Consider the following 27,162-nt stretch of genomic DNA (forward strand, 5'->3'; position numbering starts at 1 on the left):
GGATGATGAGAATCTCAGTTGGGTTTCCAGAGTCTTGAAGAGTTCCTTCCACATGTCGCTCATGAATCTTCCATCTCTATCTGATACAATGGCCAGTGGTAAGCCATGCAATTTGAATACATGTGTGAAGAAGAGGCGTGCTACCTCCTTGGCATTCAGTGGTGGTTTGGCCGGGATGAAGTGGGCCTGTTTGGAGAAATAGTCCACCACTACAAAGATGATTGTGTACCCATGGGACTCCGGTAGTTCCACATTGAAGTCTATGCTGATGACATCCCATGGGTGGTTAGGTACTAGTAATGGTTGTAGTAGTCCGACTGGTCTTGATCTTGGTGCTTTGACCATTTGGCAAGTGGGGCAAGTTTTGATGTAGTCTATCACTTCTTCCTTCATGTTCGGCCAAAAGAACTGCTTCCTAAGGGCCTCCAAGGTTTTGCTTTGCCCTTTGTGGCCTCCAATCTTGCCATCGTGTATCTCATGCAGGATGAGTTTCTTTAATTCCACATTGTTGGGGATATACAATCTCTTGCCTAAAAATAGAATACCCTCTTCTAAGGTGTACATTCCACGTGGTGTCTTCTCTGCTTCCACATCTTTGATTATCTTGTGCATTTCTTGATCTTGTTCCAGGGCCTCTTTGACAAGTTCTATGAAGTTGCTGCTGACCACACTGACAGCTTTCAGGTCAGCTTTCTGGCTCAAGGCATCTGCTATCTTGTTAGTAGAGCCGGGCTTGTGCTTAATCTCCAGGTCAAATTCGGCTAGGAAGTCTAGCCAGCGGGCTTGCTTTGCTAATAACTTGGGTTGGGATTGGAAGTATTTGAGGGATATATTGTCGGTGAAGACTATTGTATGCTTGTCTTGAATATAGTGCTTCCATGTTCTAAGGCAGTGGATGATTGCCAACATTTCCTTCTCATGTGTGCTCCACCTTGTTTCAGCATCGGTAAATTTCTTTGACTCATACGCAATGGGGTGACCCTCTTGGACCAGTACACCCCCTATGCCATAGTCAAATGCATCTGTAGAGATTTCAAAGGGTTTGGTGAAGTTCGGCACCCTTAGGACGGGAGTTTGGCTCATGCACTTCTTTATCTGCTCAAAGGCTTCCTGTTGCGCGTTCCCCCATGTAAAAGAGTGATCTTCTTTGGTGAGGTGGGAGAGGGGGGCAGTGATAAGGCTGTAATCTTTGATGAACCTTCGACAAAATACTGTGAAGCCGAGGAACTCCCGCACTTCTCTTACAGTTTTCAGTACCGGCCATCTTTGGACAGCTTCCACTTTCTTAGGGTCCACTTTGATTCCATCTGCTCCCACAATAAAGCCTAAGAACTCCAATTCTTTCACTGCGAACTCACATTTTTCTGGCTTGGCGTATAACTAATGCTGCCGCAGTTTCTCAAAAACTCGGCGTAAGTGTTGCTTGTGCTCTTCTAAGGTCTTGCTGTAGACTAGGAGGTCATCTATATAGATAATGACAAAGATATCTATCTCCGGTCTAAAAATTCCATCCATGAGGCCACAAAATGTGCCTGGCCCATTGCTTAGGCCGAACCCTAAGACTAACCACTCAAAACTACCATATCGGGTACAGAAGACTGTTTTTGGGATATCTTCTTCGGCTATGAGGATTTGGTGGTATCCTGATCTAAGATCAATCCGACTGAAGTACTTGGCCCCATGCAGTCTATCTAAGAGGTCTTCCACTAGGGGCATAGGGTATTTGTTTTTTATGGTGATTTTGTTAAGAGCCCTATAATCTACACATAGTCTAAGTCCCCCATCCTTCTTCTTTACAAACAACACTGGGGCACCAAAGGGGGATTTGCTAGGGCGGATGAATAATTGTTCTTCTAGTTCATGTAGTTGCTTCAAAATCATCCATGGGGATTACTAAGAAGTTGAGTTTCGCTTTCCATTTGTCGGCTTCCACTTGGACTGCAAAGACTTGTTTTACTTCCTTGGCTTCTCCTTGTGCGAATGTTACTGTTAAACCTTATGGGGCCTTTGATAGCTTCAATCCATGTTTTGCTACACACTCTGGTGTCATGAAGTTGTGTGTTGCTCCTGTGTCCACCATGATAGGTTGGTTTCCTTTGCCCATTCAGCCTTTGATGTATAGATGGTGGACTGCCACTACCCTGGCTGCCATGCATTGGGGTCGGGGGCACTAACTGACCCTACCCTTGGGTGGTCCATGCTTTCTTCACTCCCATTTGGAATTTCCTGGATACGCGGTGGTTGTAGTTCTTCTCCTCCATATGCACAAGTTGCATTCACCCTTGATCCACTCGATGAAGCTGTATCTTCTATTAGGCATCTGTTTTGGTAGTGTGGACCCCCGCATTTGAAGCATCTGATGCCGATGGAAGGGCCTGGGGGGTCTCCACCATGATGTATTTGATCCTGTTGGCCCATATGATGTGCTAGGGGTTGTCCTGTAGTGATTGTTTCCCCATCTTCCTGCTGCTCCTCTTGGTACTAATGCGGTTTGTGATACGGCCATGGTGTTAGTGGTGTTTTGACTCCTTGTATCTGTGAATGCCCCTCTAGGAGCATTGGGCCTCTGGTTCCATGAGTTGTTGTTGTTGAAGGTGTTGTTGAAGTTGTTGTTGAATCTGTTTTGATTCCCTTATGCTGTTCTTCTGCCTTCCAGATCCACCAGTCATTCACCCATTCTCATGGCTTCTGCTAAGCTTGTTGGCTCCTATCTCTCCACATCTCTTCTAGCCCATTCTTGCATCCCAAACAAAAATCCATGTAGCTTAGTGTCTGTATCCATGTTTGGTAGCTGCAGCATGTTTTGCCTATATTTGCTGACATATTATTTTATCTTTCCCTGTGTTTGCTTGAGATTCCTCCATTCATCTCTCACTTTGAATTTCTCCAGCTTTGGAATAAAGTAGTCCTTCAGTTCTTCCTTGAGTTCTTCCCACGAGCAGATTGTGTGGCCCTGCTCTTGTTCTAGCAGGTACCAACTGGCAGCGTCCTCCTCCAAGTAAATGGCTGCCACCTCCGCCTTCCTGTCTTCGGTAATTCGTGAATACTTTAAGTACCTGTCCACCTCTGCGATCCATTTCTTCAGGACCAACCCATCTCTCTCTCCCTTGTACTTGGCGGGTTGGGGCACCTTGAATTTTCCATAATCATCTTCTGAACTACTGCTATCTTCCTCTTCTTTGCGATGGTGCCTCTTCTTCTTCTTCTTGTCTTTCTTTTTGCTTCCTAATTCTACTACTTTCTCCTTCTCCTTCCTTGTATCTTGCGCCCTCCTAGATGTCTCCTCTCTACCCGTTCTATCCATCTCCTCTTGCATTCGGTGTCTTTTCTCCTCTTCTTGTTGTTGAATCACCCATTCTCTATAGCCCTGCTCTACTTCTAGTTTTTTTCTCCTTTCTTCCTCCTCTTCTTTCATCTGCATATTCCTCCATATTGATTCTAGCATGCCTGACATACCATCTAATTGTCTTTCTAGTCTGGCCACCTTCTCCTCTTGGGCCACTCTCCATTCTTGCCCCCTACTCTTCTTCCTCTCCTCCAGTGTTGGGAGGGTGATGTTCTCCCTTTCGTCCTCCATGTGGTTGGTGGTGGTGTCGACGCGGGGAAGCCGTGTTTCACCTATGGTGGTGTGGGTCGTGCCGCAGGGAAGCCGCGTCACCTCTTCAGATGGTGGGATGTCGAGGTTGGGGCGTCACGCCGGGGCGACGCATCGGGGGACGTCGCGACATGGGGCGACGCGACGTGGGTCGACGCGACGTGGGGCGTCGTGACGTGGGGCGACACGACGCGGGGCGTCGCGCTGTGGGTCATTACGACTTCGATCTCTTCGGGGCACTGAATCTTTCCTCCTGCTTCCGTGAGCACTCCTTCACTCCGAGCAAGAGTTGCTCTGATACCAAGTGTGATAAACCTGCACTCGTTACGCCCTCAACACGGCACAAAAAGGTAACACGATATGAGCTCAAGGTATACTCTTATATTATTCAATCCAAAAAGTGGGACAACATAGACACATCCCAGGACTACACCCTCGTGACGCCGCACATAAGAGGGTTCACCACTGGGCATAGGGAATCACACGTAGAGTGGGAACAAGGCAGGGCTTTGAGTCACTACTACTCCCTATATAGGTGCAATTAGTAGCAACGGCATGGTATAGCTATAAAGCCCTTACATCCCCCCCCCCCCCCCTTAAATTCATGGTCTTTTGTGATAGGAAAATTCTATGGCTTGTTTTGGAGCTTTGTCCCATTCATATGCAACACCTCATACCCTCGATTCATGATTTTGAGGCAACACCGATGAATGGTGACCCTGATAGCATGTGCCACTATATTGGCTCCTTACGTTATGTCAATGTGCATGTGTGCATATACTCTACACATGCGTGCACACACAAAGAAAGCAATCTTTGTTTGTAGGTCATCACAAGTTCCATAACTTGTTTGAAAGCATAGTTGTCTCAAATCATGATTTTTGGGCAACATATATAATGGTGAGCTCATAGCATATGTGTAATTCTATTAACTCCCTTATCCTACACACACGCACACACACACACACACACAAATTGATTTTGTACACTTAGTGTACAACTAAACAAGGTATTTTCTATGAATATTTATTTTCAATAGGATAGCAATCTATTTGCAACTTGTATATTTGTACTACAATTAAAACTTCTCTCTTAGAAGTGTACTAGTGCGTGGAATGCTAGGCCGCTTCACGGCAACTTCGTTGCCTTGAAGCGGTAAGCGAAGTTCGCACAACAATCCATTTCTTCTCTTTCTCTCTCCTCTTTTCCCTCTTTGTTTCTAAAAATTTTCACCCTCTCTCTCTCTGCCTTCTATTTTAGTTTATTTTTTCTCCTCTCCTAGTTTTTTTTCTCTCTCTCTCTCTCTCTCCTTTTTCTCTCATCGCTTTTCTTCTTCTCTCTCTCTCTCTCTCTCTCCCCCTCTCTTCTCTCTTTTCCTTCTCTCTCCCTCTCCTCTATTTTCCTTTTTTTCTTCTTCTTCTCTATCTCTTCATTCTCTTTTTAATTTTTTTCTTTCCTCTCTCTCTTTCTCTCTCTCTCTCTTGCTCTCTTTTAAATTTTATATTTCCTATCTCTATTATTCTCTCTCTCTCTTTATATTCTCTCTTTTTCTTCTTCTTCTCTCTGTGCTTTTCTTCTCTCTCTCTCCTCTCTATTTTTTATTCTCTCTCTCTTTAAATTTTATCTTTTGTCTCTCAATGTTCCCTCTCTCTCTTTTCTTCTTCTTCCACTTTCTTCCCCCTCTTAGTCTCTCTTAAAGTATGTAAATTTTTAACTTTTCCCTATATATAATTCTCTCTCTTTATGTTCATATTCTCTCTCTTCATCTCCTATCTCTTTCTCTTCTTTTATTCTCTCTCTCTCTCTCTCTCTCCACTCCCTTTTCTTTTCCTCCCCTTTCACCTAATTTTCTTTTTTTTCTTCTCTCTCCCTCTCTCTTTTAAAATTTATCTTCTCTCTCTCTCCCCTCACTCTCTCCTTCTTCTCTCTCAAAAAATATTTAAACAAAAAAGGATTTTCTGTTTCCTCTTTTCTCTTTTCTCCCATCTCTCTTTCTCTTTTCCTCTTTCTTCTTCTATATCTTTCTCTCTCTCTCTCTCACACCACTTTACTTCTCTCTCTCCCTCTCCTCTTTTTTCCTTTCTCTCTCTCTCTTCATTCTCTCTTTAAATTTTCTTCTTTTCTCTTTCTTTTAAATTTTATATGTCCTCTCTCTCTATGTTCAAATTCTCTCTCTTCTTCTTCTTTTCTCTCTTTCCTTTTCTTCTCTCTATCTCTATCTCTCTCTCCCCTCTCTCCTCTTTTTTTTTCTCTCTCTCTCTCTCTCAAATTTTATATTTTCTCTCTCTATAATTTCGCTTTGTTTTCCCTCTCTCTCCCTCTCTCCTCTCTTTTTTGCTCTCTTTGCATCTCTCTCTCTCTCTCTCTCTCTCTCTCTCTCTCTTCTTATTTTTCTTTTCCTCTCTCTTTCTCTTTCAAGCTTTTTTTCTCGCTCTTTTTTCTCTCTATACATATTTTTTCTCTTTTCTCTCCTCCTATTTTCTCTCTCTTTCAAATGATATATTTTCTCTCTATCTCTCTATTTAAGTTAAAAATATATTTAAAAATATTTAATTAAAAAAACTATTCTCTTTCCTCTTTCCCCTCTATCTTCGTCTTTTTCTCTTTCTTCTTCCTTTTCATCATCATCATCTCTCTCTCTCTCTCTCTCTCTCTCTCTCTTTCCTTTTTCTTTTATCTCCCTCTCAAAGTGTGTGGAAAACTGTGTCAAAAAAACTTTAAATTAAAAAAGTTTTTAAAAATATTAATTTAAAAAGTTTAATGTGTGTGTGTGAGAGAGAGAGAGAGAGAGAGAGAGAAAGAGAGAGAACCTAGGTTCTACACATGAGAGAAAGGGGGAGAGGGGGGAGGAATTTAATTAAAAAGGGGAGGGGGAAGAGAAAGGGAGAGATTGAAGTGAGAGAGAGGGGAGGGGGTTTTAATTTGAGAGAGAGAGAGAGAGAGAGAGAGAGAGAGAGAGAGAGAGAGAGAGAGAGCCGAGGCCCTACAATGAGAGGGAAGGGAGGAAGGGGCATTTAATTAAAAATGGGAAGGGGAAGAGAAAATGAAAGATCACATGAGAGAGAGAGAGAGAGAGAGAGAGAGAGAGAGAGAGAGTTTTAATTGAAAAATGGAGGTTTGGAAAAGGGGGTAGGTTCCGAAAGCCCTTTAGAGGTTTGGACTTTTCGAACTTACAACCAAAATAATATAGTAGTAAGATAAGATAAGCAATTGGACATTAGTTGCAAGAGTCTTAAGTTTATGAAGTGCCAACTAAGTGCGTGAAGATATGATAGTTCAACAAGAACCTATTAAACTTCCTCTCCTTCCATCCCCTATCTTACAAAGTGCAATTATCTTCTTTTTATGATGTACATTCTCTTTTCTTACTAGGCTTTCTTCTTCCACTATCTCATATTTTCACCTTCCACACTCTCTAACCCTTTACAAACTTTTTTGTTCATGATATAGGCTCTCGTTGCTTACTAGGCTTTCTTCTTTCAAAGTCTTATATTTTAACTCTACATTATCTATTCTAGTCTAACCCTCTTGTGCTCTCTCCTTCTACTAGGCTAACCCTTTGCAAATTTCCAAGGAGCCTTCTAATCATAGCACCAACAAGAAAACCATTTCTTTACAAAGCATTCACTTATATTTAAAGTCTTATCAACCACCCAATGCAAATGTTAATGGAAGTCTATGATATCAAACCTTTCTCAATGAAGTAGCTAAAGAAGGTGAAATCTTTGTTGGCATTGGTTGGCTTTAACATGGCCATCTTGTAAAAAGACACGTGTCCCTAACTCTTAAACAAACATATAGTACAAGAAACACAATCAAATAATTGTAACAAAAAACAACTTCCTCATAGCTCATGTAGATGGGTGATGAAATCTAAATTTCTAAGAACCATTCTTGAATATGCTTGTTTTTTGGGCAAAATGTGATAGAGCCTAAAACATGCTACCATTTGAAAGAGTTAACACGAGGATTCTCCTATGTACTTAATTTCCATTGGTTGAAAACATGAAAGCAAGGAGAGAGCTCTTCATCTATGCAAGATGAGTGTTGCCAATGACCAATCTAACCATTTCCATTAACATGTGTTGTTGTGAACAATGTTTAGAAACTATTGAGGTTTAATGTAAAGTGAATTGTTAAATTTTCAAAAGAAACTCTGAATTTTGAACATAAGGTTTAAATCTTCACAGCTTGCAGGTTTTATCGCTACAAAAATGGCAAATAATCAAAAATTGGTTTTAAAATTGCTCCAAATTTGATAGTTAAATATTTTCATATTTGGTTAGAAGTGGCCGTGAAGCTCCTCATGTACATGCCCTATAAACTACATTGGAATATTTCTCAATTCCTATACTTTTGGGCCGAGCCTCTAGGTCTCCCACCCTAGGGCACCGAATGACTCACGAGTGCCCGACGAATAATAAACCCGAATTTAAGGTGCATAGATGAGCACTTAAATTTAAAGGTGGGTAGCTAGCTACTTTTGCAGGAAGCAAGGATAGAAAAAGAACATGCCACATAGGCTCTAAAACAAAGTGACACCACTGACCATGCTGCCTTTACTTTAAACTATCAAGACTTCCACAAAGTTGTGTGTGGCACAACCTTTAACCTCCAAGGAATAATTTAAGGAAAAACAAAAAGAAAAAGCGTCTACTTGTTGGAAAGTTGAAACCTTATCAGCTGCTACCCCACAGCATCAAGCCTCCGAACATCTCTTCACGGATTGGACGAATAAGGCGCCACGTGTCAGCGGCATGTGGGCTGGCAGGAGGAGTGGGGCCCGCAGAGACTCGGCCTCACAACTTTAGAACAAGAAGAAGACGAGACGTTTCAAAACCTCAAATCCACGTGCACGTCATAGAGAGAGAGAGAGAGAGAGAGAGAGAGAGAGAGAGAGGGGGGCCATCGCCATTTCGCATCATCTCCGCCATCGCCATGTCCTCGACCAACAACACCCCCAACAAGACCGTCGTATCGGCAGGGAGCTCCGTCCGGTCCAAGCAGAACCAGCGCGCCGTCGCTCAGACCAAGGCCGATGCCAGGCTTCATGCCGTCTTCGAGCAGTCAGGCGACACCGGCAGCTCTTTCGATTACACTCGTTCCATCGATGCCAGCCGATCTACCAGCGAGAGCATCCCCCCGCAGGCCGTCACTGCCTATTTGCAACGGATGCAGCGAGGTGGCCTGATTCAGCCATTCGGTTGCTTGTTAGCCGTGGAGGAGGACAGCTTCCGTGTTATTGCATTCAGCGAGAATGCGCCTGAAATGCTTGATTTGATGCCACAGGCTGTTCCCAGTGTCGGATTGCAGGAGGTACTGGGAATTGGTACGGATGCACGGACTCTCTTCACGGCAGCAAGTTCAGCTGCCCTTGAAAAGGCAGTAGGTGCAGTTGACGTGTCTATGCTAAACCCTATCACAGTTCATTCCAGGAGCTCCGGGAAGCCCTTCAATGCCATTGTGCATCGCATAGATGCAGGGCTTGTGATTGATTTTGAGCCTCTTAGGCCTAACAATATTGCTGTATCAGCAGCTGGTGCCCTGCAGTCACATAAGCTTGCTGCAAAGGCTATCTCAAGACTACAGGCTCTTCCTGTTGGAGACATTGGTCTCCTATGTGACTCTGTGGTAGAAGAAGTTCGGGAACTTACAGGTTATGATCGAGTCATGGGATACAAGTTCCACGAAGATGAACATGGTGAGGTTGTGGCAGAGATTCGAAGGTCGGATTTGGAGCCATATCTTGGCTTGCATTACCCCGCCACTGATATTCCACAGGCATCTCGCTTCCTTTTCATGAAAAATAGAGTAAGAATGATATGCAATTGCTGTGCAACTCCAGTTAGAGTCATTCAAGACAAAGCACTGAGGCAGCCTCTGAGCTTGGCTGGGTCCACTCTGCGGGCTCCTCATGGTTGCCACAGTCAGTACATGGTAAACATGGGGTCAATCGCTTCCTTAGTCATGGCTGTGATTGTGAACGACAATGATGAAGAGACAAGCGGCCGAAATCACCAGTCCAAGATGAGGAAGCTTTGGGGTCTCGTAGTCTGTCACCATACCACTCCAAGAGCTCTTCCTTTTCCTTTGAGATCTGCCTGTGAGTTCTTGATGCAGGTTTTTGGTCTCCAGTTGAACATGGAAGTGGAGCTTGCTGCTCAGATGCGGGAGAAGCACATTTTGCGTACTCAAACTTTGTTATGTGATATGCTACTACGTGATGCTCCGATTGGGATTGTTTCTGAATCTCCTAATATTATGGACCTTGTCAAGTGTGATGGTGCTGCTCTATATTATGGTAAAAAGTATTGGCTGCTTGGGATAACTCCCACTGAAGCTCAGATCAAGGACCTTGCAGAGTGGCTTCTAGAGGTTCACAAAGATTCTACAGGTTTAAGCACTGATAGTCTTGCTGATGCAGGCTATCCTGGTGCAGCTGCTCTAGGAGATGCTGTCTGTGGAATGGCTGCAGCAAAAATTACAGCCAGAGATTTCCTATTTTGGTTCAGATCTCATACAGCAAAAGAGATCAAGTGGGGTGGGGCTAAGCATGATCCTGACGATAGAGACGATGGCAGGAAAATGCACCCAAGATCATCTTTCAAGGCATTTTTGGAGGTGGTAAAAAGAAGAAGCTTGCCATGGGAAGATGTTGAAATGGATGCTATTCACTCTTTACAGCTGATACTACGAGGTTCATTTCAAGATATAGATGACAGTGATACAAAAACCATGATTCATGCACGATTAAATGATTTGAAGCTTCAGGGTATGGATGAACTAAGCACTGTGGCAAATGAGATGGTGCGCTTAATTGAGACTGCCACTGCGCCTATATTTGCAGTGGATGCAAGTGGCTGCATTAATGGATGGAATGCCAAGGTTGCAGAGCTGACAGGTCTTCCTGTGGATGAGGCTATGAGCAGATCCTTAGTCAGGGATCTCGTTGTAGATGAGTCTGTGGAGACTGTGGAGAGGCTGCTATACCTAGCCTTGCAAGGTCAGTATCATGATGGGACTTACATGTGTCTATCAGAGTTCATGTCAAAGCCTGAAAAATTATATGTTTTGCTAAAATATCTCAAACTGTCTATAATACATATTTGCATGTTCAGCTGCTGTGTGCACTGTGCAGTAGTTCTAAGTTTGAAATAAAACCTAGAATTCCGGCTTACCACTGATGTGACATTGGGGCTTGAGCTTCTGCCCGCTTTAAAGATGAATTTAATCTTTCATGTTGGAAAATTGGCTCAAGTACTATGGTCATTTGATTTCTTCCTTCCCAAATAGGATGGTAGAGGTCTTCTTCACAGAATCTTCATTCCAGAGCACGTAGCACTCGTGCAAGATCTTATGGTGTGAGACTATGTGAGGAGCTGAGAGCAGAGGTATAGGCAGGACCTTGTGAGGAGATGGCAAGATGATTGGGCCACATGCCAGGTGCACAGGCAGCAGGAGAGCATGCAGTTGCTGGTCGGTCAACTGGTCCATCTAACAGTTGGCCTATTTTTGGGTAAAATGTTTGAGCCAGTGCCTCATCAGGTGGGCAATGCCTATGAAAATGCCACACTCATTCATTGTAACATTCATGTCTTTTTTTAGATTTGACGTTGTTATCTTTCTGTTCTTCTGAATTGGCTGGTTAAGGTCAAGATTGGTTCATTAAGTATGGTTTTTCTGTGATTTTCAGCATGTTGTTGACTTCTCAGCACGATCCACAGGATTTCTTGTCTCTATCTCAATCTTGGGTTTCGACTATCTGTGGGTTTTGCTAGCCATTGGCCATGCATTAGTCAGTTGGTACACCTAGAATAAACTGTTTATTACCATGGTCTCAAAGCTACAAGTTTAATCACATTGCACATCATCCTTGAGAATTGAGATAGACCCTGATAGTCTTCTAGAGGAAATTTCCCTACTATGATTGATGGGGAATTTTCAAAGGCCTCCCCAGCTAGTACAAAGGAATATTCATCTTGCCAGAGTTTGTGCATGTCCAAGCTTAGACCCTTCATTCATGACATTTTTGGATGTTGAAAAGGGGCTCCTTATCCGAGGCCCTTCAGAGATTCTCTAGTGAGGGGACAGTTGATGCTGGCCCTTCAGAGAGCAAAGCAGTAAGTTAGGAGATCCAGTGCAGCAATAGTGTTACAACAAAGAATGAGAGTAACTAACGCCTCTCTTTACAAAGATGGACATGGTAGGTGTTCCCAAGATTATGCAAAATTGATAAGAATCCACCATTTATCTCAATCCCTGTAAGCAGAACTAAAATTAGTCACCCTAACTTTCAGTTTTGGATTAGCCAATTTTGTACATAGACCTGCCAAGCCGTATTTCCTTTGTTTTTGAATTTTTGCCAAAAGAAAAGTACAAAAGCTGTGAAATTCATGCTTCATTGCAAAAGGGGTAAGATTTCTCCATTTGCATCATGGCTGCTACTTACACTGAAAATAATGGAGAGAAGGGAGGGCCACTAATTAGGAGGAACCAAATTTATTCAGTAGGAGCCTGCACTTTTCATCTAGCTAGGTGGAGCAATGTCTATTCATTCGGAATTTGCATCAATAGCTTCTAGCCTTCAAGAAGATTCCTAAAGTTTCTTTGAAGAGGCATACTTAATGACAGCCATTTTTACAGAATAGGGGCATAGCCAAGTACATTGCCATATTGAATGCTGCTCCTTGCGAAGAGAGGACCACTTCCTTGGACTAGACAAGGCTGATCGAAGTATTATTCATGCTGGCCGCATGGATAAAATATGATTGCTCCATTCTCACTAACAGATGGAGTAATCATAAGAAGCGGGGCATCATCAACATACTCGTCTCATGTCCACTCAGCACTTACTTTTTGTAGGCCATAGATATCGGCAAGAGGGGGAGGGAAATGATGGGCGCATTCATCTACCGGCACATTCGGCGAGCTATCATTGACGTATATATTTGTCATTGCCTTTTAAATTTGTTTCACTTTCTTTCCTCATTATAACTATCTCCCTATGTATAGTGAGGATAGCACACTGGAGTTGAAGAAGCCTTCTTCAACTCACTTTGCTTACTTGTGGTTATTGTTCGAGTGCCTTTATGAGGTGCGGTCCCTTGCACTAGATAGTGGTGTCCACTCTATGGAATGAATGGGATGAGCATGGGATCTACCATAGGCCTTCTCGTTCACTTCTTTAGAGTGGCATTGGTGGAGGCACGTGTTTATACACTGATCACAGAGACATAGCGTGCACATGTTTTAGAGATAACAGAGAAGAGATGGGCATGGATGCATAAGCCCATCCATGGTTTTGCTGCATTGGTACATCTGGCCTAGAAGTTGTTGGCGTCAGGACTAACTTGCTTATTTGACTCGTGTGATCCCTGTGGATGACCAGAATGCAGTGCTGGAGGAGCTAGGATGCTATGCAGATCAGAGAGGGCATGTGACTTTTGCTTCTTCCACTTGTTGGAGAAGAGAGTCACTTGTGAAGTCTTTATTTTGGTGGCAAAACTAGGGATACGCATTGGAGACCCTTTAGCCCTTAGCTATGAGGGTCCTTGCCTAGGATTGCTCTTTGGGTGCATGTGAGAGAAACCGGAGTGCCTATTCTCTCATTCACACAAAGATTCGCAATTGGCTTAGCACATGACAGGTAGAGTGGCTAGTCTATTGCCGTACTAACTTATGCATGATGAGGGCTATGATGAGCATGGATAGTCTGAAGCAGGTAAAGTTTAAACACTTAACTATGAAATTTAAAATTTTTTGTTTTAAACTTTGAACTTTGAAGTATATACTTTACAATTTAGACTTTAGCATTTACAATCTTACGTGCACTGTGTAGGTAAATGTTGATACATTCAGGTTGATTGTTGACACCCTTCCGAGTGTACATCAGGAGGTGGACGAGGAGGAGATGATGTTTGCAGAGCTCTATAGAGAGGCTATAGCAGCATATGCTCGTGACACTCGCAGTCAATGTGTTTGTGGGCGAGGAGTTCAAGTAGGTGATGGCAGGGGCATGGTCATTGGACGCCCTCCAATATCGAGGAGGAGTGGTTTGAGTGGCTTGCAGACATATGTAAGGCAAGGCTCTAGTAGCTCACTTCCTGTGTCTCATGATGACATCTCCCCCTTGCATACATTGCCGCCACCTAGGGAGCCATTATTTGATGATGATGGTAACCTCATCAGTGATGATGAGTATGCGTGTGTCTCATCATTTGATGTCAAGGAGTCATCTTCAAACTCTCTTGATGAGCACTTAGATGGTTGTGATGATGATAGTGATGTGTCGATCATAGATTCATAGGTCTCTCTCTTTTTTGTATCTACTATCATTGTATCCACATGCATGATGCCACTATGATACACTAGACTGTAGTTGTATCGCATGTTTTGCGCAGCCCATGTGACTGTGATGGTCACTCTCATGTATTCATTTTATTTTGTAATGAAATGGCTATTTCCACTTTAAAGATGTATTCTATCATTTAATGATTTATGGTTTTTAGAAAAATCATGTTGAAATTTTTTCTGTTCTAATATCGTACCGTACCTCATAAAATCATAAGATACCATTTAGTACCGTAATTTATTGTACCATACCATATCGTACCTTTCGTACTTGACAACTATGCCATTGTCCAAGATTGGTAGGTAATATTTCTATTTCAGTTTATATGAATTTCATGCTTGTTGTAATTACTTCTTAATCAGGTTATTTACCACCCTATTTGAGAAGAAAATCTAGTTCAAATCTCTTCTTTATTCTCTCTTCTTCCCTCCCATGGCACCAACATTGTTAGACGACAGTTTGGGACTGCCCCAAATTTTCAAATGGCATGCGTAGTCATTGAGTTTTTTATTGGCTACCAAACTTTGGTCGAAACTTGTAAATTTGGCTAAAATCACAATTAAATTGAAGTTCTCAATTCTAACCTTAAACTTACTACTGCATCAATGGTGCCATGGCATTAGGTAAATTTGGTTAAAATTTTAGTTAAATTGAAATCTTCAATTCTAATCTTAAACTTACTACCACATAAATGGTGCCTTGTTGTTAGGTGTAGTGGCACATCATTATTGCCATATTAACATTCCACATCATCATCATTGTGTTGAAAAATGGTAATGTTTATAGTAATAGAAAACATCTTGGAATGCTATTTCCAACCCTACAAATTTTATCCCCAAATTTTCATTTGGAAATAATTTCCCTAGTTTCACTAATGTTGTACACATTGTTCACTTCCAAAGTTTGGAAATTAAACATTGCAAGGTTCTACTTGTGTCTTGCATTATTACTAGTGCAATATTCATCATATCTAGAGTTACTTAGGGGTAAACTCCTAGGTTGGGTGACATGCCAAAGTTCAATCAATCAAGCCTTTGGGAATGACATAATGTGTTGGCTGAGGGGGTTTTTCATGTACTACACTATGAGTGGGTCTCCATTAATAGTTGTGAGCACTTGGGAGGAGGTAGGATGGGGTAAGGTGCAGGATGAGAACCCCCTCCGAGTTGTTGGGGAGGATCAATGTGGCTGACTCTTGGTGTGCTTGAGGTCTGATCTATTGTGAGATTTGGATACCCAATGTTTTCCTAGCCTTTGTAGAATATCTGTCATCAACATGGCGAGGCATGCGGAATTGAATGCAAACCGATTCTAGTTAGGGATGTACTTACATGTACGTTTTCTAGATTTAGAAGTATTGTAACAACTTAGGTAGTAGCAGAGGAGAGCTTACAAGTGGGGAGCCACCCCAAAATGTCCCCTTGTCAAAGGAGGATTTTCTAGTTATGTGGCTCTACTAGGTAAACAAGTATAAGGGGCAGCTTGAAGCTAGGTTTTGCTATGGCTGCCGGTGGATCACCACACCATATGATAGAGTAGTGACACATGCTTGAGGATAAGGTACCACACCATAAGATAAGAACGGTATTCAACAGAGGGTAAATGTAGCATGGATGCATTATGTATGGGTGGAATTGCTAGCAATAGAGCACCAAACTGTTCACATGAAAGTTAGGTGCAGTGTGCATAAGTCGAATTCCCAGCATGGAAGCATGAGGAAGTGGAGTAGCAGCACTGGCTTGAATGTAAGGGGTAGAGTGCACGTGAAACTTATGTTGACAAAGTACTACTAGTCAGAATGGTACTCACTTGAGGATTGAGCTAAGGTAAAGATGTAGTAGGACCTAAGGCTCCCTGAGGGGAGGGATCTAGACCTATATTAGGAAATGAAACTAAACGTACATGAGGTAAAGGAACTGAATCTAAACCTATATGAGTACTAGGAAGAGTGGGAGTAGAGAGCTTGGAGATTGGGATGCACTGACAACAAACTCATTTGAAGCAGAATGTAGACTTGGAGGCATACCTGAATGCTGTTTTCTATATCTAGATCCTTTCTTTAAGTTTGCATACTGGTCCAGGTCTGGGTCTCCTTAGTGACTTAACAGCCAATACTTGCACATCAAAGAAAATTTGGCTTATGCAAACCATAAGATGTATACATACCTACCATCAGGCTTGACTGTGATGAAGACATTTGATTGGAAAGAGCCTAGAGGTCTACCCTCCTAGATGGGAGTTCCAACTTTTTGCCAATCATAGTGATGTGGAACTGGTGTTGTGGATGGGGATGGGGATAGGAATTGCTGTCCTCTATCACCATGAGATGAGCTAACAAAGTACACAGAGAATACGGACTCCTTGAGAACAGATGAATGCTCAGATAAATGGAACGAAATTTGAAAAATGGACACAAGAACCTCTGTACAAGCAAGGTATGAGATATAATGAATCAACCCAAAGCGGTAGGATGAGTGCCAATTGTTGAAGAAGCTGAGCGAAGGGTGAAGGCTCAAAGTAGGGACACACTAAGAAGATGCTGTTCAGGCTGTGCAGAGCTAAATGCAGAGTTGCAGATACCATGAATAGCAAGGTAGAGTGTGTCATCATTCATATGAATCCTGATGTGAGCAGGCAGCCAGTACTTGATGTTGGAACTGCACACCAAATCTGTGTTTTTGATGCCAAATAGCAACTAGTAGTGAAAAACTGAAAATTGGTAGTCTGAACACACAATGATGATGTAGCAATCTGGAAAACCTGCATTTTGATGCCGAAATAGCAGTGTGGAATTTTGTGACAGTAGGTGTCGATAGTTGGAGAGGTAGTAGAGGAGGTTGTGAGGCAGCAGAGCAGTCATGGAATGATGGGGCTGGTGATGAAGGCTGGACATTGAATATGATGATGGTGCTGAGGCACAATGAAGGTTGGAACAATGATGTCATGGGGATGAAGTGTGACTGTCCTCCCATGGCACTGTCTGCATAGCCTTGAACCAAAACTCAAATAAAAGAAATAATCTTAATCTCTTTTTGGGACTGTACGAGAGCTGAATAAATTCATCAATATTTCTGTAACTAATTAATGCTTAATTTTCTATTTCTTGATACAGAACATCAAGGGCCAAGTTTGATACCTTGTTGGTTGTTAATGCATAACTAGCTAAGAGAAATATAGAGTCAAAATGCACATACAAGAACCTTTGTAAGCAACAATGAACATGCACTAAGAGAGATGTGGAAATATGAGAGGGTCACTTTATATCTAGGCACATGGACTGAGGCCCTAACCCTAAGAAAGGTTGGGGCTCAGAAGTGGAGATTCCTTGGAAGCCTTTATGTTATTAGTTGTTGAAACATTGGCAAATAGAAAGGTAGCTATTTGCGTTGCCCCCAATGGGTTTATACTTAGGGATCAGTACAACACTTTCTTTGGGATTGTCCTAATACGAAGCAGGTTTTACAAAAGATATTTGCTTTTACTTCGTATCTGATTTCTAGGATCTCATTCCACAAATATTGTGTTTCCTAGATCATGCAGTGCTCTTTCCACAGACCATATATAAGCCCTTTGGACTGTTTGGATCAATCAGAGTCATAGAAATTTTGACCAATCCAGGATTACGAAGCACAATTTGATTATTCATTGCAGCAAGCCTTGCATGAGTGGCTCAGATTGGAGAAGATTTATGGGTCTCATTTAGATCTGTTCTCCCATTATTTAGTTACTGTGTGCTTAATTAAAGGATCCCTCATATTGAGAGTGCTCTATTTTGTACATTGCAATGAAAAGTGGGCTTTCACGTTGTTTGATGTTTCCCACTAGCAATGTAAAAAGGAGAGAGAGAGAGAGAGAGAGAGAGAGAGAGGACGAAAAAAAAAAGTCTACTAAATTTGTGCCATGAACATAGGTGATGAGGAGCAGAATGTTGAAATTAAGCTAAAGACATATGGTGATCAAGCAGAAAAAGGTCCAGTCATTCTGATCGTTAATGCTTGTTCAAGTAGGGACTTTACGGAAAATGTTGTGGGTGTGTGTTTTGTCGGTCAAGATGTTACAGGGCAGAAAATTGTTTTGGATAAGTTCACACGTATTCAAGGAGACTATAAGACCATTGTACAAAGTCCAAATCCTCTGATACCCCCTATCTTTGGTTCTGATGAGTTTGGTTACTGTTCTGAGTGGAATCCAGCCATGGAAAAGCTCTCTGGATGGAAACGCGAAGATGTTGTTGGAAAAATGCTGATTGGAGAAGTCTTTGGGACGGAATTGACTTGTTGCAGGCTCAGGGGTGAGGATGCCCTAACCAAGTTTATGATAGTTCTGAATACAACAATGGGTGGAAAAGATTCGGAGCGCTTTCCTTTTGCCTTCTTTGACCATGGTGGAAAATATGTGGAGGCCCTTCTAACTGCAAACAAGAGAATGGATGGGAGTGGGGCTATTATAGGTGTATTTTGTTTTCTTCATATAGCCAGCCCAGAGCTGCAGCAGGCTCTTCAAGTCCAAAAGAGGTCTGCAAGGACTGCTTTAGAAAGACTGAAGGAAGTAGCATACATGAAGCAAGAGATCAGAAATCCCCTCTATGGAATTGTTTTCACCAGAAGGTTGATGGAGAGCATGAATCTCACTGAAGAACAGAAGCAAATGATTGAGACAAGTGCTGTCTGTGAGAAGCAGTTACTGAAGATTCTGGATGAAGACAACTTTGAAAAACTAGATCAGGGGTATTTTATCTTTACTTTTGACATTTCTACATTGTCTTTTTTGCATGCACTCTTGCTAGTTCAGTTTGTTGAGTAACCACTATTTATAACTTCAGACAGCTTGAATATTGAACATGGATTTTGCTGACTTAAAGTAGCTCACCAGCTAGAATCCTATACCAAAAAAGAGAGACGAACATAGTTTTAGAGAGCTTTGAATGTTTTCAGAAAAGAACTCTGGATTCTGGCTGTAGAGTATCTAAATGCTTCTTAGATAAGGAGCATGCTTATCAGTGTCAAGTTATAGAAGACAACAGATAATCCACACAAATAAGATGAGACAGGCTTGATAACTAGCTAACCACAAGTTTAGTGACAGATCTTTCTTTCATGATTTGTAATTCTGAGGGGGTTCCAGGCTGTAGAAATATACACTACCAGTCACTCAAGCATTTTGTTGTAGCATTTGAGGCAGAGGTATAAATTTTTGAAAGCAGCTAAGTCATATAGAAACTCATAACCCTAGAAGGATACTTATTGATGTTTCCACAGCTTTTCCAAGGGTGCTATAATGACTCACGAGACCGGAGATGCCTCCCAATGCAGCTTTTTCTATTTCAACATCTACACCATATTTATTATCTCTAACAGATGTACTTGGCCATTATTACCTTTGGCCACATGATGTACCGAACTTCTTTCACACAGAGTGGACAGCTGGCCACTATTCCTGATGGGAACAATGTAGTAACATTATTCCTTGGTATGTTTGGAAAGTGAGATGCAACGAAGCTATAAAGCAGCAGCATACTTCTATAGCCAAGTCCTTCACCAATACACATTGAGACATTGAGGTAGATTAAGCAGCATTAAGGTGATACAAATGCCAATGCTGGTTAGCGTAAAATGTGGTATGCTTGTGAGCTGTTTTAATGCTTTGCCTTGCAATCATCAATATTTCCTACATTTCACACAAAAAGTTGACTATGGATTGCATTTTGACCCCCTTGCAAGGGAACCCAATTTGAGGAAAGTAATACTCTCAATCAGATTGTCTATGGGAGACACATGCATATAGTATATCCTTGATAGTTTGATTTGTCCATCGGTCTTAGGATGCTTTGAGGATGACAAGAACAATTGAGTTTCCAATTTTTGGAAGGCTATTTGCTAGAAATGGCTAGTGAACTTAGGGTCATAATCATTCACTATTTCTATAAAGATGCTCAACAAAGAGAGCAGCCAACTCGTGGCTTTTGATGGTTCTCTTTGTTGGGATGAATCAAGCCATTTTCATCAGTTGGTTGACCACAACCCAGATTGCATCATGACCTCGATTTGTACGTGACATTGTGGAAACTCACACTTGTAACATTCAATCAAAGTCTTCATGTGTGGCCAATAAAAATAGCAAGCAACCAAGGCCAAAGTCAGTGTATGCCAAGGCATTTCATGCTCGATGCTTTATGATACTAATACAAAATATTTTTGTAGATATCCTCGTCATACTTTGCCTTGCTTAAATAGTAGTCCATTGTGAATGAAATACTTTTCTACCATCTTTCTCTAATCAGCCAACTTTCAAGCATCCGGACACAAAAGCTTCCTTTAGCTTGGCATGCCCTCTCAAGCCCAAAATTGGAACCAAAAACGATATGCAACTGCAGCTCATCCGGTCTTTTACCTCGAGTCATTTGGCCCAAAGCAACCAGACTTTAGTCGATGAGTGCAGATGGGTTGCCCAAAACCTACCAAGACTATAAAGATGATGATTATCTTTTTTGGGGAGTCCAAAGGGCCACTCTAGGGAGGCCAAGGCATTGGATAGGGTGCTCATCGGCTGCCCAATAGCCTACCAAGACTTGCAAAGGTGATACTTAACCACTCTAAACATTTTTTAGAAAAAGGAGTAACTCCATCCATTGGGGGAAATTAATGGATGGTTGGATCCAATATCATAGAACATAAGACTATCCTAACTACCTGTCTAGTATGCTAGTGATGAAGGAATGGTGTGTGAAGAAATACCCTAACATAGAAACTCAAATACAATCGTATGACAATAGCATTAATTGATAAAAGAACATAGTTGTAACTCAGAGACAATGAATACACAGAATAAGAAATTGGATGAATCTAAATAGAATACATTGGTCATGCAGCAAACACACTATGCAACGAAGGAATATTGACCCTTGAACTCGTGTCTCAAGGACTGGGTAGAGAGTATGAGCTAGAGAGTGTGTTGTACTTAGATGGATTCCAAAATGCAGCAAGGCAGCCTCTGTAAATGTTTGGCAGTTGTAAAAGCAGCTATGGGCAGCTGGATGAGTAAGAACAGACAAGTAGAAGAGGGAGAAAATCAGCAGATGCAGCCACAAAAGGTTTCAAACAATGAGGGGGCAGCAGTTTGGTGCAGCTTGATTTGATGACATTAGCTGTAGGTGATGACTCTTGGACAGTAAATGCGGCCTTTTTTGGGTCCCTAGATAGTAAATGCAAGGTCTTTGTGATGTAGACAAGTGGTGAGAATTGGATGAAGAGAAAACTGCACGTAGATAGCTGGAAAGAGGTAGTAGATGATGGTAGATAATGTGGGGCAGTTTTGGTTGGTATGTCCTTCGTGAATGGGGTTTGAGTAGCAAAGCTCTAGCACCTACATTGTGCAAAAACAAGATTGACTGAGTGGAAGGACAACTTTTCTATTTATAAAAAGTTTGGGATCTCTCAAACTAGGGTTTGCATTTGGGATACTCAAACTGTCTAAGACCGTGTTTGTTTTAAAGAAAATGTTTAAGTTCATTGATTAATTTGAGTTTTGGGGCTGTTTAATAAAAACTAATGAATTTTTGGCTCAACACCCCCTCTTAGGCTCAAAATTGGAATGTGAAAGGGACCGCAAACAAACCCAAGCCCTTTTTCTTTTCTTTTTCCAAGGTGTCCCATCCCAAAGCATCTAGGGCATTGAGCAAAGGGTGCACATCGGCTGCCTAGCGATCTACCAAGACTACAGAGGCGATTATAATCTTGCCAAGGGAGCCCAAGTGTTCATCCCAAAGAGACTAGAACATTGGACAAAGGGTGTACGTCGACTGCCCAATGGTCTATTAAGACTTGCAAAGGTGGATGGAAATACATTAGAACCTTTCTTTTGTGGGGAGGCTTTTGTTTAGTGATCAAAAGATTTAGCATTGAGGGTTTTTCATGTCTTTTCAGCCTATTGAGTAATAGTGCTCCAAAGGGAGAATGAGAAGGGATAGATAGCCCCCCCAAGGCTGTTACAAAACAAACAAGACTATCCCTACCACTATTGGACGTTGACTGATGAAGAATAGTGGGAGTATGGAAAATATGTGGGAGAGGCAAAAAAAGATAGGTAGAGGCAAGCTAGGCAAGTTGTGCAAGCAAAGCAAGGGAGACTCCCCTAGAGATTGCCATGTGCAATGCCGTGAATATGGTGGATCTAGAGTTGACCACTCCAAAGATTGAAAAGGGTTAAATGTGTATTCTACAAAAATAAGAAGATCAGCTTGGGAATTAAGCTTTCCTATCCTATCATCAGGAGTGTGCATGTAAGTACAACACCCAAATACTCTAAAGTGGGAAACTATTGGCCGTGAGCAAAGTATGCTTGATATGGGGTGATGTGAGAGATATCCGAAGTGAGGTACTAGTTGAGGATATACACTGAATGTTGACAACCTCGACCCAAAGATGCTTAGGGAGCTCTATTGTAAATAGCATAGAGTATGCCATGTTTATGATTGTGTGGTTTCTATGCTCTATGACTCCATTCTGAGAAGAGGAGTTGGTAGAGGTAAGTCGGCGAGGAGATACCATGCGCTTGTAGAAAATCTGTGAACTTGTGGGAGATAAACTCACTACCACTGCCACTCCTCATGCAACCTACACGTTGACCATTTTGGTTATGTATCAACAATAGGCTCTCATGTGGTGGCCAAAGCCTCCAAACGGTGGAACACTGAGCCCTTAGCTATTAGCTTTGAAAGAAGTTGAGCCATGCGGTATAGGGTGCTAGGCTGTGCCTCATTGTGAGCAATCAATGAACGAGTCTAAGAGTTGAGAATCTCAATTGTGGTTACTATAAAGAAGTCCGCTCGTTCCAATTGGCAAAGCTATTGAACAGATAAGAAGTTCACCCCAAGTTGAGGGACATGATAGACATTGTCCAACGTAGCTAGATTTAAACCCTGACGCAACCTTAATTCCGAAGCTCGATTGAGGAGTTGTTTCTGACCTGGATACGCTCAGTTGCAGGGGCACTAGCAAGAAAAATGTATTGGATAGGGGTCCACTTCTCATAGTCCAAACATGAGAAGAAGTGCTTGACTATGAAGAGCGGGGTTCTATAGTCACCTTGTCAAGAGATAACTCACATATATGAACAAGACTCGAGTCCTTCTATGTTTGTAAAGAGACAAGGTGAGCCTAAGCAAACAAGTCAGACAAGCCTTTTGGCCATTGTAACATGGAATAGGTTTTGGGGACAGGAATTGAAACAAGGACGGGGGAAGGAATTGCCATCCCTTGTTACCATGAGAGGGGGCTCTTATATGGGGACGAGACTAGGATGGTATGGGGATGGGAAGCTAAAAAATAGTCATCCCTTGTTACTATGCCTTTGGCATTGAGAATGAAGTCAATTGTAATGGTTAACTAGTAGTAGTGTGGGTTTGACCATGCCACTATCTCTAATTTTGGTTGCCACCACCATGTCTCCCTTGCTGGGGGTTGTCTAATTGAGGTGCGGGGTCTGAGCCTTTGATTTTGGTTGTGTGCCTCTTACCTTTAATCGACACTTGTTTTCAAAATGGTTGGCCTTTTGATAATGTTGACAATTGCCTATTCTTTTTAGGTACATTTTGCCACCAAGGTTTGAGAGATGACTGGGAGGTTTCTTGTGACTCACTAGCTTGGTTTTGAGTTTGTTGTTTATTTCGATTTGAGGTTTGGTTTTGATTTTGCTTTCCCTAGGGCTCCCTCTAAAGATAAAGGACTATGAAACTAATTGAATAGTCAAATGTAACATAGTACCTAACAAAAATTCATAGAAGGTGGGCATGGTAGGTTGTGAGATCATATGCTACACAAAATGGAAGTATTTTTGTGGTAGGTTGTTTAGAAACAACGTGACCTAGTCATTAGAGGATTTAGGAGTCCCCATGATAGAGAACTTAGTGAGATGTTGTTGATACTTAGCCAACTTGACCTAGAGGTCATCCTAATTAGTGATTTTGAAGTTTTGAAGTTCATGCTCAAGTGTGATATGACAGGTCCTATCCTGAGCTGCATAATGGTCAGTCAAGTGTGCCCATTGCTTGGATGCTAGGACAAAGTGCTGTAACTGAGAGCGAAACTCATGGTGAAGACCTTGCATCAACTTAGCTATGGTGGAGGTATTCCTAGCCTTATAGGAATGGACAACCTTGTATGGAACAAGTGCGGGATTTGGCTCGGGTTCCAAACTGTGCACAAAGGTTCCATAGGTTTTAAGAGTCAAGCATATGTCTCATTAGATTCGACCAAGTGGTATAATTAGATGTGTTGAAACGACTTTTGTCAGAGAAAGCATGCTTGGCTGAGGAGGAAGATGAACCATGAGATGTCAAATAAGAAGTGTAAGAAGGATCAAGGAGGGGAATAAGGAGGAAGAGGTGGTGGGTAGGCAGAAATAGGCTATGAGTGTCCATATAGTGTTTGTAGTGGAGGCAATGGAACATGAAAGTTTCCATTAGGTGCTGATGGGGATGAAGGCACTGGAGCACCAAAGCCTTGTCCAAATGTTAGCGGGGGTGTCAAAAGATGACGTACCAGCGAGACAGTAGGGTTGGCAGGGAGGAACACGAAGTGAACTCGGACGGACTGAATGAATCAGCCATGAGGAATGAATGAGAGAGAGGCATAGTCAGTTTAGGATGGTGCCCCTTTTTGGGGCTGCAAACCCTAAACGCAGAAACACAAAAATGCAAACTGCAGGTGAAGGGTTTCTGAATAGGGGGCACAACAGAGTGACCAATAGGACCTCTAGGTAAAGCCATAGAGGCAAACTGTGTTACTAGTAGATCAACACTTGGGTAAGTAGAGGTAGAGATCCCATGCTAGGTGTAACCCAAAAGTGCATAGGATGGAGGCTGAGCCTCCCCTATAGGTGCATAAGCACCACGTGGAACTAGAGAGAATGGATCCCCCAATGTGGTGTGTGCAAAACATTGTGGTGATTGTTATGCAAAAGTGAAAGGTGTGAATGGTAATGGTGATGCAACGAAATAGTGGGTGGGATGGATGGGTTTGAAAATTGGCATGTTACATTAAATTGATTTTGATTGGGTGAATGAAATTGAAATGAAGATGGTGCACCAAACTCATTCCAACTATTAGAAGCATAATGAAAAGAAGGGAAGAAGAAAGAGATGTTGGACTTTTTTCTTATAATCACCCCTTCTTATATTGACATACATGAGGGGATCTTTCATAGGGGATTTGCTATGTTCTGCATATAGCACTCTTGCTTCAATTTGGTATTTACTAGCATGTTGCAAAGGTTGTGAAGAAAGAGAAATAGAAGAAGCAACAAAGTGAATACTTTTGTACCTTGCATTGAAGTAGAAGAAATAGACTGAAAATAGGGTACATACTCTAGATCTCCCTCTTGGTCCTAATGAAGGTCTTGATTCTTCTGCAACATGATCAAACTTGTGCACTACATTTGATGAGAGAGAACCGAATATACCTTCTTCATATAGCTTTTGTTTAAAGGCTTGTCAAGGTAACTCTTTGGATTTCCTTGCTCTACGAGCCAAAATCAGCTCCAACTCCTCATCGGTGATGTCACCAATGTAGTTAGAAGGATCTCTGGCCATGTTGGAACCTCACGAATTTGGCAGCAGATGCCACTGATGCTTAGTTCTCAGTATAGGCTCCTTTGGGGATTGAGTCGGTGTAGACGTGTTTGAAGTCATCTAACCCATTGTGGTTCTTGGCTTCTAATAAGAGCTTTCAGATCAAGGTCTAGGTTGCTTTAGAGAGAACCTAGCTCCCATACCATGTGGAGAAATACCCTAACACAAAAACTCAAACACAATCATACGACAATAGTACAAATTGATAAAAGAACATAGTTAGGGTTAGGGTAACTTAGAGACAATGAACATAGAAAATAAGAAACATGATGAATTTGAATAGAATAGAAAGCTCATGTAGCAAACACACTATGCAATGAAGGAATATTGACTCCTAAACCCCCATGTCTCAAGGACCAAGGTAGAGAGTATGAGCTAGAGAGTACGTTGTACTCCCATGGATCCTAAAACGCAACAAGGCAGCCTCTGTAGATATCTCATAGCAGCAAACGCAGCTGTGGGCAGCTAGATCAGTGTGACAGATACGCTGAGGAGAGAGAAAATCAACAAATGCAGCCATAGAAGGTATCAAACGCTCTAGAACACAACAATTTGGGTCAAAACATAGCCTCTTGGTGATGGGAAGTTGACAAGCGATAGCCGCACAAGTAAATGCAACCTGGGATGATGATGTTAGTTGTAGGCCATGGCTCTTGGATAGTAAACACAACTTTTTGTAGATTGTTAGGTAGTAACTGCAAGGTCTTGGCGATAGTGGATAACTAGCAACGACTCGATGAAGAACAAATTGCTCATAGATGGCTGGAAATAGCCGCTAGATGATGGTAGACAATGTGGGGAAACTTTGGCTAAGATGTCCTCCACGAACATGGTGTGGGCAGCAAAGCTCTAGCACTTGCAGTTTGCATAAACGAGATTGACTAAGTGTAAGGGAAGCCTGTTTATGTATAGAAAGTTTGGGGCCTCCTAAATTAGGGTTTGCATGTGGGACATTGAAACTCTCTAGGACCACTTTGTATTTTAGGGATGTTTAATAAAAACTAATGAATTTTTAGCCCAACATGTTGTTGGAAATGGAGGAAGAGAGAGTGTGTGAATATAAGACAATGAGCAAGAGTGGGCAATAGTTCCACACTTAAAAAGACACAAGTACTAGAATGGTAGAATGAAAGTACAATAGATCTTAAGTAACTCAACTAGAGTTAATTTAACTCTAGAGTCTAGTGTCACTACTTTTGAAGTCCTAGACATACTATACTTTGACACTTTAATAAGTGTCCACACCTCACTAATTACATTGGTTATTGCCCATAATTGACCAATTCTAACACCCCCTTGCAATGCCAATGGGATGATGTACAAGGAGTGAATCAATCACCGAAAGGTAGCTAGTTCAAGGATTTCCGAAATTCCTCAACTTTTCATGTGATTGTGCCTTAGTGAAAATATCTTTAACATGCTCCTATGTGGGGATATAGATCATGCTAATCTCCCTTGCATGTAATCTCTCTCGGACATAGTGATAATGTATCTCAATGTTTTTGGTACGAGCATAAAACATTGGATTCAGTGCTACTCCAATAGCACTCTGACTGTTAGAAAGAATAGGAGTGGATCCCTTTGAAGGAA

General features: G+C 41.9%; 1 protein-coding gene across 2 annotated transcripts in view; it reads left to right on the forward strand.

Annotated features, from left to right (window-relative positions):
* Positions 1 to 8,454: 8,454 nt before the first annotated feature.
* Positions 8,455 to 27,162, forward strand: part of LOC148037415 (phytochrome 1-like) — a 60,063-nt gene continuing 41,355 nt past the window's right edge. For both annotated transcript variants that reach the window (XR_015690647.1, XM_087676333.1), the window contains exons 1-2: positions 8,455 to 10,598; positions 17,857 to 18,673. Coding sequence is in view for 1 of the 2 variants with exons in the window: in XM_087676333.1 (XP_087532459.1) it covers positions 8,534 to 10,598; positions 17,857 to 18,673 (2,882 nt within the window). In the remaining variant the exon portion in view is untranslated. The remainder of the gene's footprint in view (positions 10,599 to 17,856; positions 18,674 to 27,162) is intronic.

Source organism: Lygodium microphyllum, chromosome 4 (genome assembly GCF_053477565.2).
Source record: "Lygodium microphyllum isolate KBCC chromosome 4, Lygodium_microphyllum_v1.1.10, whole genome shotgun sequence".
Taxonomy (NCBI): domain Eukaryota; kingdom Viridiplantae; phylum Streptophyta; class Polypodiopsida; order Schizaeales; family Lygodiaceae; genus Lygodium; species Lygodium microphyllum.